Raw genomic sequence first — 15,621 nt, 5'->3', positions numbered from 1 at the left:
AGTTTTTACGAGTGGATCTAAGAGTGAAAGGTTCTGCCTCGACACAGTAATTAAAATACAGTTTGCAGTTGATCAATATGTTCATAAGAGGCCCTTACGTACAGCTAACCAGACCTAATTACAGTTTTACAACCTGTCTTCAAAAGTAAAGTGTAGCTCAGCCTCTGCACCACCTGTCACTGTTTGATTATGAAACTCAATTACCTTCTGCGCCTTCCAAGCTCAGAGAGGAGCCTCTGATGTTCTTTAAGGCGAAACAGTCCTCCATTCCTGATGCATTGTGGGAGCACAGTTGGTGTATATCGTTCCCGGTTTTTGCTCCAGTAACTCATCATAAGCCGGTGTTGTTTTTGGCGTAAGGAGAGAGGTAGATGTTTGCTTTTATGGGGACAGAGTTTGTGACTTCGGGGGCGACGTAATTAAACTTGACTTCAACTGCAGGGTGAAGTGATGCAAATAGGACTCCCCACACACACACACACACACACACACACACACACACACACACACACACACACACACACACACACACACACACACACACACACACACACTTATGCACAGCCTCCTTCTCTGCTTTACATACACACTTTGATCGGCTGAAGGACAATTTGCTGCAGATACACTGAGCGCTGCCAAATCTGCAGCACGCTGTGCCGTGGTGTGCAGTGTGTCTCGTTAATGAAGGTGTAACGTGAACTCAGGTTGTTTCTCTTTGTGTTTAAGATCTCCTGCCATCCGCTTTGCAGTAAAGCTTTTAAAGGGAACCTCTGAGACAAAGCTGGCAGGGACATTTGTTCCCAAACGTTACTCATTCAACAAACGTTGCCAGAAAACAGCCCGAGTCCAAAAGCATTACTCTCGTTTCCACTATCAGCGAGGTTCAGTCTATCTTCTACGTGCTCCGCCTCTTATTAGACTTCACCACTGCCAAACCCTGCAGAAGAACGGTCCAATCGGGTGGTAGCATGGCACCAGTTTGGAGCAACATTGCCGGTTGCCCTCCAGTGTTGCTGATGAGTAAAATCCGCTTCATCATGTCGGTTCGGAACAGATGATCCAACGGCCTCCGGCTGTTTGGCGTCCACAGATAGATCCCAAATCTGTGTTTGACGAGGCGCAGGATGTCCTCTTTCTCCCCTGATTCCAAGTTCGACTGGGTTGGATTTAATTAAACTATCCCGTTTTGAATTTCTCCAACATTGTGCCAAAGATTCAGCAGCAGAGATATTAAGTTAGTGCTTCCTCCTTTTAGACACGCACATGGCCTCAGAGATGGGATTGTTGGTCTGTTGGTCGCCCACTAAGGACAAGATTGGAATACCTCAACAGTCTTTTTGTATTGATTGTAATTTCATGATCCCCAGTGGAGGAACCCTACTGAATTTGGTGATCATGTGACTTTTCCTCTGGTGCCATGAGGTTTAGATTGTGGTTAATTGAGGATAGAATGAGGTACAAAATGGTATTAAGGACCAAATTACAGTCTGACTAACTCCCATTTCCCATCAGCCTCAGTTGTACTAAGGGTGTAGAGCTAATTGCATTGTGGGATGGTTAGCAGAACAGTCTAAAGACTACTTTCAGAGATATTAAATGACAGACTGTCAATACATTTCACTATATTCTAAAGGAAAGTTGTTTTACGTCTTTTTGCTTTCAGATATTTTGTCTGAGAAAATCTTCTTTGGTGTGAAAGCTCAACACGTCTGTTGAATTTGAACCAGTTTGTTTTCATTTGGACACTTGATTCCTTGAAAACATGATCAGAATTCGTCTACAGGAGTTTATAAATCTTTCACGTTTAAATAATTGACAGAGAAAAACTCATCATATATTTTCTGTCTGTTTCCAGTGGTTCGGTGACCTGGTGACTCCGGTGTGGTGGGAGGACGTCTGGCTGAAGGAAGGGTTCGCTCATTACTTCGAGTACGTCGGCACCGACTTCCTCTTCCCAAAGTGGAACATGGTGAGTAGAAAACACTTCATTGTATTCATATGAAACAAGGTACTCACACACACACACACACACACACACACACACACACACACACACACACACACTCACACACGCTGTTCAGCCCCTCTAATGCACCTTACTATTGTTGTTTCATTTATTTGTATCGGATCTTTTATTCACGACAAACGGGGAAATTGAGTTTCAGTTCGGTGTGTCGAGGGGCATCAAATATTCTGAAGTTGTCGCTCATGAAATTAAATATTTCTGACTTCTGATGGTTGCAGGTGAGTCATGATTTCATCTCGAGGCTGCAGACGTTCAGACATGAATTTATTTTAAGAGTAAAACATTTAAAAGTCTCCTGACGCCAAACACAACACCGGTGGATAAAGCAGCAAATCTGATTTTAAAAGTGTATTTTTTGGCCGGAGATATTTCCTCTGAGATGGAGGGGGGGGGGGGGGGGTATTACATTCAACATGTTCTCAGGGAGAGCGTCTTTCTGCGGACTGGATTTATTGTGTTTTGGAGGAAAATAATCCCCCAATGGAAAGTGTTGACAGAGAGGTCTGAGGATTATCCGGAGGAACTGGGACACTTTTTGTGGACGCTGTGAGAAACTTAAACAAAACCCCATTGTTCTCGGAACAAAACTGAGAGTGTCTGCTTTGTTAGATATCACCTCAGGGGAGAGAATATATGTTTTCCTGACCCTCTTTAAAAAACAAATGCAGTCAATGTTTTTCTTTCTGTCAACAAATCCCAAGAAAACACCAGCGTTGTGTTTGACTCTCAAAACTTACTTCCTGTCTCACAGTTTAAAGCTCCTTGGGCGGTGATCTTAATCTCTAAAGAGGCACGATTTATTTTCAACATCAGCAGGAGAGGACTCTTTAAAGTAGAGACTCTTTATACTGATATACACCTGAACATCAGCAGGAGAGGACTCTTTAAAGTAGAGACACTACATACTGATATACACCTGAACATCAGCAGGAGAGGACTCTTTAAAGTAGAGACACTACATACTGATATACACCTGAACATCAGCAGGAGAGGACTCTTTAAAGTAGAGGCACTACATACTGATATACACCTGAACATCAGCAGGAGAGGACTCTTTAAAGTAGAGACTCTACATACTGATATACACCTGAACATCAGCAGGAGAGAACTCTTTAAAGTAGAGACGCTACATACTGATATACACCTGAACATCAGCAGGAGAGAACTCTTTAAAGTAGAGACTCTACATACTGATATACACCTGAACATCAGCAGGAGAGGACTCTTTAAAGTAGAGACTCTACATACTGATATACACCTGAACATCAGCAGGAGAGAACTCTTTAAAGTAGAGACTCTACATACTGATATACACCTGAACATCAGCAGGAGAGGACTCTTTAAAGTAGAGACTCTACATACTGATATACACCTGAACATCAGCAGGAGAGAACTCTTTAAAGTAGAGACGCTACATACTGATATACACCTGAACATCAGCAGGAGAGAACTCTTTAAAGTAGAGACTCTACATACTGATATACACCTGAACATCAGCAGGAGAGGACTCTTTAAAGTAGAGACTCTACATACTGATATACACCTGAACATCAGCAGGAGAGAACTCTTTAAAGTAGAGACTCTACATACTGATACACACCTGAACATCAGCAGGAGAGGACTCTTTAAAGTAGAGACTCTACATACTGATATACACCTGAACATCAGCAGGAGAGGACTCTTTAAAGTAGAGACTCTACATACTGATATACACCTGAACATCAGCAGGAGAGGACTCTTTAAAGTAGAGACTCTACATACTGATATACACCTGAACATCAGCAGGAGAGGACTCTTTAAAGTAGAGACACTACATACTGATATACACCTGAACATCAGCAGGAGAGGACTCTTTAAAGTAGAGACTCTACATACTGATATACACCTGAACATCAGCAGGAGAGGACTCTTTAAAGTAGAGACACTACATACTGATATACACCTGAACATCAGCAGGAGAGGACTCTTTAAAGTAGAGACACTACATACTGATACACACCTGAACATCAGCAGGAGAGGACTCTTTAAAGTAGAGACACTACATACTGATACACACCTGAACATCAGCAGGAGAGGACTCTTTCACATCAGGATAATAAATCCGATGTGAAAGTAGAAAGCAGATATTCCCAGCTTCAGATCCGTCTGCTCGTTCCTGCCGGCGTCCTCTCTCTCTCTTTGTTGTATAAACACAACAGCACTTACAGATTCTGTTTATGAGATGAAAGTTAAAACAGGCTTTTGAAGAGGAGGAAGTCCTGAACTCTTCCTCCTCACGGATCAATATCTGATTTCTGAAATTGTTTCTCTGCAGACGACGCTCCGGCTGTTTTATTTCATTCTGCTCACAAATGGATGCAGTGTGTGAGTCAGCGCAAAACAAAATGAAATTAGAGGAAAAATTGTTCCTCGAATTTGCTCAAAAAGTCCTCTGAGAAACTTTATATCTCACACACACACACACACACACACACACACACACACACACACACACACACACACACACACACACACACACACACACACACACACACACACACACACTCTCACACACACACACACACACAGCTCTTTGTTTCTGCCTTGTGATTTACTCCCAGTACAGAAGTGTGTTACATGGAAACACCTTATCTCCCACACACACACACCGTCTGTTTCAGAGCGACAGGGCGGTTCTGCACGGCTGGACACTTTAACAGAAACAGAGTGTGTCTCCAATAACCCGCAGATAGAGCGCCTCTGCTACTGATAAAGCAATTTATTTATAATGCAGGCTTTTATTTAAAACGAGTCTCCGTCTGCAGGGGGGAGTGGGGGGGGACCCACCGGAGGAGACTAAAAACTAATGTGACGAGAAAGAGTTCCTGTTTCATCAGTCAGGTGGAGTTACAGTGGAAATGTGCAGTACCAATAACACACAGGATGAATAAATAAGGATGAAATAAATTAAAATAAAATAGAATGCAAAATATTCGTAGAAACAAAAAAGGAAACGTTTCAATAAATAATAAAATACAATTAATCCTCAAGAAATGAAATGTTGCTTTTACATTTTAAGGGTTAAACTCATTGGTTAAATCATCATTTTATAGTGCTTTTATCAGACTGTGTGGTAACGCAACTCGAGCATAGATTCTGCATAATGAGTTTTCCTTTGTATTTAGTTCATGTTCTCGCTGCTTTAAGACAAAACCTTTACTTGTTTTGTTCACTTTGTTACCAGTTTTCCTAAAGATGATTTGATTTGAATAATGAATTCTATTCTAAGTACTTTTTAAACATTATATCTGTGTGCTTGTGCAGCAGGTCAGAGGTAACCGTGCTCCTGCAGATAGGTGATGTGAAACAAATAGAGCTCGACTTCAGGGATCAGAAGATATGAAATATTCATGTTTTACAGAGAGCAGAGGCGATTGATATTTATCTGCTGCTCGCCTCACACACTTTAGACCATCCTGTTCTTTTGAAAGTGTGTTTATGCATGTTCAACCCTTAACACACACACACACACACACACATACACACACATACACAGGTCAACTCTCCTGGTGTGTGTCATGTAATATCACAGATCACAATGAGTGTTGTGACATGGTCTGAGGGCAGTTTACAGAAAGATATCCAGACAGAAAGAGCTGCTTTTCTTTTGTGCGTGCAGAGAATTCAATACAATCTAACTTTGTGCACCATTGCACTCTTTTCCCTTGTTTGTGCAAAACAACTTAGGTCACCCAAAGTTTTAGGAACTTCCTTATGCTTTAGAAAACGTCAATATATGGTTATTTTCGTAGTTCTGCAGTTTTATGACTTTAAAACTAACCCTGGAAACAGTCGCCCACAATGTTCTGGAAACGTACATCCTGGATCTCCATAGCAGAAGTGAAATAAAATGAAAAATGCCAGAAATTATTTGCGTTTTAATGTGCTTTTGTGGAGACGAGAGATGACTCGACACTTCTGCATTTCTGGGACTTTAAATAAACGAATCTGTCCGTCAGATAAACGCTTTGCTTTGAATTAAAGCCTTCTCGGGCTGACAGGAGCGGATCTGACTAATTCCTGGATGTTTTTCTTGAACTGATCCGTCCTCAAAGGATTGGGCTAAACTCACTACTGCTTTCAGTAGAGCGAAACACACACACACACACACACACACACACACACACACACACACACACACACACAGGTAAACAGGCACAAATTACACAATTAAGTCATTAGTTAAATGGCACATTTGGATGAAAGAGAAGAAGAATGAGACTAAATGAGACATCAGCTCTAATTAACAGGGACTTTAAGTCACCTGGAGACGGGGGGGGGGGGTCCATCTGCTCAATATGGCTGCTAGGAACCAGATGGACCCACATGTGGAGGACAGCTAATGGGCCCACAGTCGGTGTAAACACACACACACACAGATGGAGGGACGGGGCAGCGTTTGGGAGCAGATGTTGAACTTTTAAACGCCTCCTCTGCTCCGCCCTTCATCCTCCTCGTTTATTTTATTTATTTCCGTGTCATTAAATCTCGTCAGGAGGACAGACGGCTCTCTCTCTCGCTCTGACAGACTCAGATTATTTATTTCCTGTCAGGTGTCGCAAATCAAATACAGTTTAGGGTCAACCTTGTTTTTATTAAACAGAGAGCTGAAGTTGCAAACATTCTGCTAGTCATGCTACGTCACCAGGTAGAATTGGGATGTACAACAGATAACATGACACAGCAGATAGTTGTCATGTATTTATGGATGTGCTGTGTGGAAATACTGCTGAGTCATGCTGTGTCAGAGTTGGGTTGTATGAGAACTAGAATCCTTCAGTGATTGGTCCAAGGTAATAAAACCATAGAAATAGGGAACTGTTTCCAGATCTGGGAACTCAAAAGATCCCATTCAGTTTTATTTTGACGGGAGAAGTTTTGAAATTACTTAGGTATGGAGCACTGATACCCAGACATTGCTGAATCATGTTTATTTCAAGCCATACTGACTGCATTTCCCCAGATGTACTGTACCTCCTTTAACTTCTATCATGTAATCAAACCCCTGCCTACCTGTCATGCTTACCTTAATCACTGTGATGCTATCTCTTATATACTGCTCGTTCCAGCTATTCTTTGAAGTTAGACGATGTGATTTCCTTTCAATCAGACACACTGCACACCCCAAGGGAATTAGATCTGTTGTGTTTTACTAGATAGAAATACATGAATAGATACTTGGATGTCCAGGAAAAATAGACAAACAGGACGTCGACTTTTGAATCACTTTGAATTCAAGTTTCCTAACGTATTCTGCACACAACAAACCTGCATTATTGATGAACAAAACACTTGTGGATTTTCTCTTCTGTTGTTTTGTGTTTGCATCTGTTTGAGGGAGTGGATAAAGCTGCTGAATCACCTCTTGATGAACCCATTTTAATCTTTCTACCTCCTATTCAAGTCTCCTTAAGAGAGGTGAATATGTACATGGGTCTCCTTTAAAAGCAGCTGATATGCATTTGAATAGAGCCAACCTCGACGAACACACAGTGATTGTTGAATTGTGAAAGGACTAAACCCAAAGAGGAACATTTCTCTACATACAGTGGTATGCAAAAGTTTGGGCACCCCTCTGAGATTTCATGACAATTTGCTTTTCCTTTATAATAGAAGATCACAGCAACAACATTTGTTTTCCTACAAAGATGTAGACGTTTTAGTGTTTTCCAGACCAAAATTCTTAGGGTAGCATTACATAGTTTTATTATAATAAAATAAAATGCAAAAAATGGGATGTGCAAAAGTTTGGGCACCCTTATAAATAGCATTCATTTCAACACCTGTACGGATTTATAGCTGACAGGTTGCTGCACAAAATTGCTTTGATTAGCTCATTAGACCTTCAATTACAAAGACAGGTGGAACCAATCATGAAAAAGGCTATTTAACATAGGTAATAGCTGGCTGTGCCTGGCCTAGGTTCTTTCTTAGGGAGTGGCAAGATGGGGACCTCAAAACAACTCTCCACTGACCTGAAAGCTAAGATAATCCAACATTATAAATTAGGAGAAGGGTACAAAAAATTATCTGACAGGTTTAAACTGTCTGTCTCCACAGTCAGAAACGTAGTTGTGAAATGGAAGGCCACAGGAACAGTCCGTGTGAAGGAAAGATGTGGTAGGCCGACAAAAATAGGGGAAAGGCACAGGCGAAGGATGGTGAAAATGGTCACAGAGAAGCCACAGACCACCTCCAGAGAACTACAACAACATCTGGCTGCTGATGGTGTAGTTGTTCACCGTTCCACAATCCAGCGTACTTTGCACCAGGAAGAGCTCATTGGAAGGGTGATGTGCAAAAAGCCTTTCCTGAGTGTTAATCACAAGAAGAGTCGCATGAGGTATGCAAAAGCACATCTGGACAAGCCAGAAGCATTTTGGAACAAAATACTGTGGTCAGATGAGACCAAGATTGAGTTATTTGGTCATAACATGAACAGGTATGCATGGCGAAAAAAACACACTGCATTCAATGAAAAGAACTTGTTGCCCACTGTAAAATTTGGTGGAGGATCTATCATGTTATGGGGCTGTGTGGCTAGCACAGGTACTGGAAAACTTGTTAAAGTTGAGGGCCACATGAATTCCTTACAGTACCAGGAGATTCTTGACAAGAATGTTCTAGAGTCAGTCACAAAGTTGAAGCTACGCCGGGGTTGGATTTTTCAGCAGGACAATGATCCTAAGCACCGATCAAAATCCACCAAGGAATTCATGCAGAAGCACAGGTACAATGTTCTGGAATGGCCATCCCAGTCCCCAGACCTTAACATCATTGAAAATGTATGGATTTATTTGAAGAAGGCTGTCCATGCACGGAGGCCAAGAAACCTGACTGAACTGGAGACGTTTTGTGTGGAAGAATGGGCCAAAATACCACCTGCCAGGCTTAAGGGACTTGTCTGTGGCTACAGGAGGCGTCTACAGGCCGTTATTGCAGCAAAAGGAGGCAATACTAAATATTAATGGAATTATTTCTTAGGGGTGCCCAAATTTATGCACATGCCTATTTTTGTTTGAATGCACATAAACATGTTTCTGTTTGACCAATAAAAGTTATTTCACTACTGAGATGTTTCTGTTACCATAAGGTATAACATATGTTAAAATGAAGTTGCTGCTTCAAAAGCTCAGCAAGTGACAAACTGATGCAGTGGTTTTCCTAAGGGGTGCCCAAACTTTTGCATACCACTGTAGATGATTTTGAAAGCACAGTCTGAATCAATAAAAAAGAAAGTCTTTTTACATCTTTGGACCCGTGATCACTTCCCACAAGGCCCTCCTTTGTTCTTCACAATCAGTCCGAGTGCTTTTGATAGGCCTGTAATAGCTTCATTACAGACCTCACGGGTCAGACTTGTGTCCCAAAAGGTCTCCATCGCTCGCAGAAGCTCCAGTCTTGTTCGAGGCTTCACTTCCTTTCTGATAAAGTTTTTCATTGAGTGCCAAACGGACTTGAGGGGGTTCAAATCCGGGGACTCTGGCGGAGTCCGGACCCAGTTGATTCCTTCAGACTCGATGCAGAGTGCGGAGGCGGTATGCCTCGGGTCATTATCCTGGAAGAAGCGATGATGAGGTCCAAAATGTTCCCTGATGTACGGCGCTACTCTCTGTTTGATGATGGACGTCTCAAAGTACTCCGTGTCCATGGTCCCTTCAAAGACCACCATCGGACCTACGCCGTGTCTCGAAATCATTCCCCAAGCGTGGAACCTGACGGGGTTTTTGCACTTTGGTCTGTCAACCAGAAGGCCGTTTCTTCGGAGGCATAAAGTGGGTTTGCGCTCTAGAGTTACCGTCGTTACGTCTGTGAACAGAACATCGTGCCACGTCTCTCCGGACTCGATCCACCGAACCGCTTGACTCAGCCTCGCTCTTCGGTTCAGGTCTTTAGTCACCGGGTAGAAGACGTTCTTGCCAAATTTCCACCCAAGGTTCCTGCGGGCGCGGCGGACGCTCGTCACGCTCAGCTGAACTCCAAACTCCGCTTGCAGTTTCTGCTGTAACGCTTCGGCCTTCATCTTCTTGCTGCTCTTTGTCACATCATCAATGGCGGTCAGGATATCGCTGATGAAAGACACAAAGACAAACATCAGGAAAGGAAGTCTTTGCAAGGCCATGGAACTGTTTTTCTAAAAGTTGTAATTGTTCAGATCCTATTTGTCCAAACTATTTTTCTGACGGATATTGTTTCCACAGTCCAATGCTACTCTCAGCCACTTTTGAAGAACCCTTTCTAGTATTTCCTGTCACTGCAGGTCACTATAAGGAGGACTTTTGCTTTACAGAAGCACCCAATCCCATGCATAATGACTAGGGCTGGATACCTTCTATTCAAAAGAAATACGATACCAGTTGCAATACCAATAAGAATAGTTTTAATACCATTTATTGTACGATACCCAATACCAATCAAACTGAAAACCCTCCTATTGGCTTGTACTTTGGCCATTAAACCAAACAGTAGCACTTAAAGACTTCAGCCCATTTGGACACACGCCCCAGGACTTATTTTGGCTTTTGTAAGGAAATATATCTGCATTGTCCTTACTACTCTGAGCTTGTATGTTTATAATTAGTTGCTTTGAATAAAATGCCACCAGCACTTCCCCCCATCCAAAAGATTTCAACACAAATACATGATCACAAGTCGTAATGTCCACTCTTCCTGAGACTTACCCGTGCAGTTTCCTGGGCCATGAGCTGCGCGGCTGTCTCTCCTTGAAGTGATACCTGACCGTCCTCAGAGACACCTCAATGCCCCGGCTCGCAAAATGTTTCTGGATCTCGTGCACTGACTTTCCGCTCGCCCTCATGAGGCGGATCTGCTGGGAACTCTCTCTGTTTATGTGCGTCATCTCTGCCCTCTGTGGAGATGTTGATACTCTTATGCAAAGAGGAGTGTGGGTGTGGTTCAACACGCTCTTGTCTTGGCTGAAGAATGCAAGTGGTAATCCAACCAATAAGATTCAAGCCTGTCTACCTGCCCCCCTTGTGTGTGTGAATGTTATTAGCAAACTAACATGTTTGAATGTTTCTTGTTAATTACAGCGTGTGCATTTTCCAAAAGTGTGCATGCCTGTATCCTTAGACAGGACATAACCATTACTCGTTTACTAAAAGATGTCTTCCTGTGTCATTTAGGTCAGAATATTTGTTGCCTTGGTGGTTATTGAGCCGGTATACATTTCCATTTATTCAAACCCTAAGGCCACATGATCAACGACCTAAAGCAAGGAGATGCCCATCAATACAGCCTGGAAAGCACATGAAAAATGTCCTGCCTGCTCGAAGCGTCCCCAGATTTTATGCTTTAAGGCCCTGCCATGCTATCAGAAACCCTTACGACACTGGGCTGGTTATTTTCCCCCTCCTATTGTCCTGCTCACAATATTCCAGTGGCTGTAGCACAACAAAAACAATTGCACGCTGTTGATTTGCATTGCTGTCTCCGCTGTTCAGAAACAACACGCATCCTCTGCATACAGAAATGAAGTGTGTGTCTATTTGCATATAGAGCAGGGATCCGAACACAAGTGGTCTTCGGAGACGCATGCAGAGACGCATCTTAATGCCAGGTCTGAGCGGGGACAAAGACACACCAATGGCCCATTACATGCAAGAGGCAGACACTCTTTAATGCTAATGGTGTGTGTTCAGTGAGTAGAGTACGAGAGAGCTCGGCAAAGTACTTGTTTTTATGTAAAATACATTAGACTGCCAGCACCAGGGCTGTGTCACTGGGCTGTCCTGGAGAATGGCTGATCTGATCCCAGACTCACAAACAAGACAATATAAAGCAGCACACATAATAAAGCTGGGGATATTGTGGACCAGAGACGGGTAAAAAGGGAACGAATGTGAGAAATAACTCGGAGATTAAGCTTCAAAAACACAAGAGCCCAGTAAACATGTTTTTTTATTTTAGAAATACAGATGAACTTTTACTTCTTGGCGCCCATGAAACACTTCTTTAGACTCCCTTAAAAAGCTCTACATAAGGACAAAGTTTAGTACATGGCCCTTTTTCAACTTGTTCTGTGTATATTCTGTAAGTCAGTTTGACAAGATCTATTTCATGCAAGTCAACTCACCCTCCAAGAAGTAGCCTGATCCCAGAAGATGCTGTTCATTCAGTTCATTACAGACCATCTTTGGCCTTTTCTTTGTGTATTCTTAAAATCAAAACTACTTAATAAACAACTTTGTGGCACACCAGACCAAGAATTAGCCAGATCCCAGCAGATACTGTTAATACAATAAAATAGTTCCTGTTTATTTAGTTCATTACTGGTTATTTAAAAATGTTCTTTGTGTATTCTTTATTGCAGAGTACATTATTCAGCAAGACCTGTTTCCTGCAAGTCCACCCGCCTGCCAAGAAGTAGCCTGATCCCAGCAGACACTGAAATCTAATTCCTGGTTTCTAATTTTCTTAAACTAAATTACATCAGAAGAAACTTTTGTTTGACTGGATTTACTTTCATTAAAATCAAATCTACTTAATAAACAACTTTGATCCACAGCGGACCAAGAATTAGCCGGATCCCAGCAGATACTGTTAATTAAAGAAAAGTTCCTGTTCATTCAGTTCATTACCGACTCAAACTTAATAAGTCTACAATTCTATTGCTGAACAAGATGGAGGTTCATTAAAACCAAATCTCCATAGTAAACACTGTAATCCATGAATTAGACATAGCCTTGCTTCTCCGGATTTAGCCGGATCCCGGGGGGTAATTTAGGCAGAGCTCGTTACAGCTCGACATGTTTGCAGATGTATATTAGAAACCTGAAACGAGAGAGCATGGGAGAGGAAATCTGAAGAGGAGTAATGAGAAGAAAGGGAGGAAATAGAACAGGAAATATAAAGAGGGAAAAGATCGGATACAATCAGGAATACGGTTAGGGGAATGATCAGGAATATCCTGGAAGGAGACTCAAATTGAAATGAAAACAAGCGTACGATAAATAAAGATGAACCCGTTGAATCACACAGCTAAACCAACTCTTCCACTAAATGGCACTTTGTTGACCAACTTTGTCTTGCCAGAATTAATTAATAATAATTAAACTAAAGTCTGGAAAAATGTGAGCTGGAAGACAATCAAACCGCAGCGTCCCAAAAGTGTGGTGAAGATTTTCTAATCACTTTGTGAAAACCAGAATTCTGTCAACCAGATCCAACACATCTGGACGGATAACGGAGTGCTTTTTATTTGGGGTAAAGGGATGTTATTATTGTAAACAGAACTGGAATAAAACCATTTCTGTATTTATACTCTTTTTATTTCAATGTGAGACCCATCCTTTAATCCTGCTCTATTTTTTTCCCAAATACTCTTTGTTTTCTGTGCATAATTGACTTGCTATGCATATTTAATGAGCGTTGTTGGAAGGTGCCTGAGTAAGATCTCCTTTCCCCTCTCCGGCTTCTTTTGCATATGACAGTAAATACATTTGAGCATCTACTACAGCAGGGGGGTCCAAACTACTGCCCGGGGGCCATTTTGAATCGGCCCTCTGCAAATTCTAAAAGTATAATGGAATACGGCCCACCAATTAAACTTCTGCTTGTCTTATTTTGTACTTCTCAAATATATATGTTCAGATATAGTAATGAGCCCAATTTAAAATAAATTCAGTCATTTAGAATTTAAAACATATTATAACAAATCTTAGTTGATAAAAAAAACCAACAACTTATTTCTATAACCAGCTTGAGATGGACCCTTCAAAGTTCCTCTTATTCTCAGCACTCTGAGGCTCTGTTTTAAGGGATGAGCTGCAACAGAATAAATGAACCCTGAAGACAGACGGGATGTAGGCTGTTCTTTCCTGGAAGCGTTTTAAAGTATCGTGCATTATTCTCCTACATCTGATTTGATTTGCTAACTTATAACTTCACTTCTGAGGCAGTATGCACCTGTAGAAGTGGCCCAGCTCTGTATATTTTTCTGTATGTGGCCCTCGGTGTACTACATGTATGGGGACATCTGTAAGTGATGCCCTATCTTTGTGTGGTTTATTCTCAGCTGCTGGAAGAAACTCAAACTCCAAGAGGGGACAATAAAATGATGTTGTGGTTAAAATAGTGTAAAGCAGTTGGTTGACAGGGCGTGTAGAGAGCCTCCACAGAAGGAATGTCGACACAAAGCCCCTGTTTGTGTGTGTTCAGGAGAAACAGCGCTTCCTCACGGATGTCCTCCATGAGGTGATGCTATTGGACGGCCTGAACTCCTCCCACCCGATCTCCCAGGAGGTGGAGCAGGCGACCGACATCGACCGGGTCTTTGACTGGATCGCGTACAAAAAAGTAGGTGTCAAATAAATGAATTGGATTAGGATCAGGATTCCCGATACATTCTCATGGCATGAATATCATTTACAGACTAGTTGATGTAGCTTGCAAGCTAACTAGCTAACAAGCTAACTAGCCAAGTCAATTGTGTGTATCTGGCTGAGCTAGCTTACAACAGCTGCTATGACCTCAGCAATCCCCCCTGTTTGTGTTTGTTGTTGTTTTTGTTTGTTGTTGTTTTTTTAACGTGCGTTTCTCTGCGCTGCCTGCAGGGGGCGGCGTTGATCCGGATGCTGGCTAACGTGATGGGACAGACGCTGTTCCAGAGAGGACTCAACGTGAGTAAACGTCGTCCAGCTGTGCATACAGAGGTCCAGATATCAGAGGACATCAGGGAGAGCCAGGGTTTAAATCGCTTAGTGTGTGTATGTGTGTGTGTGTGTGTGTGTGTGTGTGTGTGTGTGTGTGTGTGTGTGTGTGTGTGTGTGTGTGTGTGTGTGTGTGTGTGTGTGTGTGTGTGGGGCAATATTTTGGCTGTACAGATGCTGGTGAGTAAATGGATTTTAGGGGTGCTTTGAGAGGAGGTTTTACTGCTTTGGAACAGAAAAACTTCCAGTGTGAGTGACTGGAATCAGAATATAAGTGGCTGCAGTTTCTGTACGAATACTATCATATTTTTTGCAATTCAAAGCTTTTTTTCTGCACTGCAACGAGTCAAATCGATGTCGGAATGATCGTCATTCAAAGAACATAGTGTAAATATAGTGGAATAGGAGCATGCACAGCACACATGTTTAGATTGAAGGATATGTACTGCGTGTTAATAATGTATATGTTCTTTATTCATATCCACCTCTTGCTGTTAAATTATATATACTATAGCTATATATATAGATACAGTATATGTACATCAACATGCACTTCACTGCTTTTCACACGTTTGGCTGGAAACCTGATTTCCTTCCTTCCCTCTCTTCTAATCGGAACGCTCTTTTGCAGAAAGTCTTTCAGAGGTTTAGTGATGTTTGCGGAACATGAGAAAATTCAATTCCAGTTTAATGAGGTGCCATCAGCTCCTCTGAAACACTGTTTTCATCTCAGTTTAGGGTTACTCAGGGAAGTTTAAAGTCCAATAAACTGCGGGGAAAAGCAGCGCTGGGTTTGATCACCATGGAACGTGACTCAGAGAGGAGGCAGGGGGTCATTTGAGGCGACACTTTTTGGATTATTTGTGCAGCTTTGCCTCCATGCTT

At 42.1% G+C, this 15,621-nt stretch overlaps 2 protein-coding genes across 2 annotated transcripts in view; one reads left to right on the top strand and one right to left on the bottom strand.

The window, feature by feature from the left end:
- Positions 1–15,621, top strand: part of LOC134879017 (thyrotropin-releasing hormone-degrading ectoenzyme-like) — a 120,646-nt gene that overhangs the window by 70,748 nt on the left and 34,277 nt on the right. The window contains exons 7-9 of the mRNA XM_063905234.1: positions 1,856–1,969; positions 14,246–14,383; positions 14,641–14,706. Coding sequence (XP_063761304.1) covers positions 1,856–1,969; positions 14,246–14,383; positions 14,641–14,706 — 318 coding nt within the window. The remainder of the gene's footprint in view (positions 1–1,855; positions 1,970–14,245; positions 14,384–14,640; positions 14,707–15,621) is intronic.
- si:dkey-77f5.3 (uncharacterized protein LOC326903 homolog) lies at positions 9,268–10,925 on the bottom strand. The gene is made up of 2 exons (XM_063906033.1): positions 10,747–10,925; positions 9,268–10,134 (listed from the first exon to the last, which is right to left on the bottom strand). The coding sequence occupies exons 1-2, from the start codon at positions 10,923–10,925 to the stop codon at positions 9,330–9,332; spliced, it is 984 nt and encodes a 327-aa protein (XP_063762103.1). The 3' UTR covers positions 9,268–9,329.

This window comes from Eleginops maclovinus, chromosome 17 (assembly GCF_036324505.1).
Source record: "Eleginops maclovinus isolate JMC-PN-2008 ecotype Puerto Natales chromosome 17, JC_Emac_rtc_rv5, whole genome shotgun sequence".
Lineage (NCBI taxonomy): Eukaryota > Metazoa > Chordata > Actinopteri > Perciformes > Eleginopidae > Eleginops > Eleginops maclovinus.
Note: the sequence above shows the minus strand (reverse complement) of the source record. Positions and strands in the feature narration are given on the sequence as shown.

Coding starts and splice junctions, on each gene's coding strand:
- si:dkey-77f5.3 (XM_063906033.1), bottom strand. CDS start 10,925: ATGACGCACATAAACAGAGAGAGTTCCCAGCAGATCCGCCTCATGAGG. Junction 10,135..10,746: donor TGGCCCAGGAAACTGCACGG/GTAAGTCTCAGG, acceptor GTCTTTCATCAG/CGATATCCTGACCGCCATTG.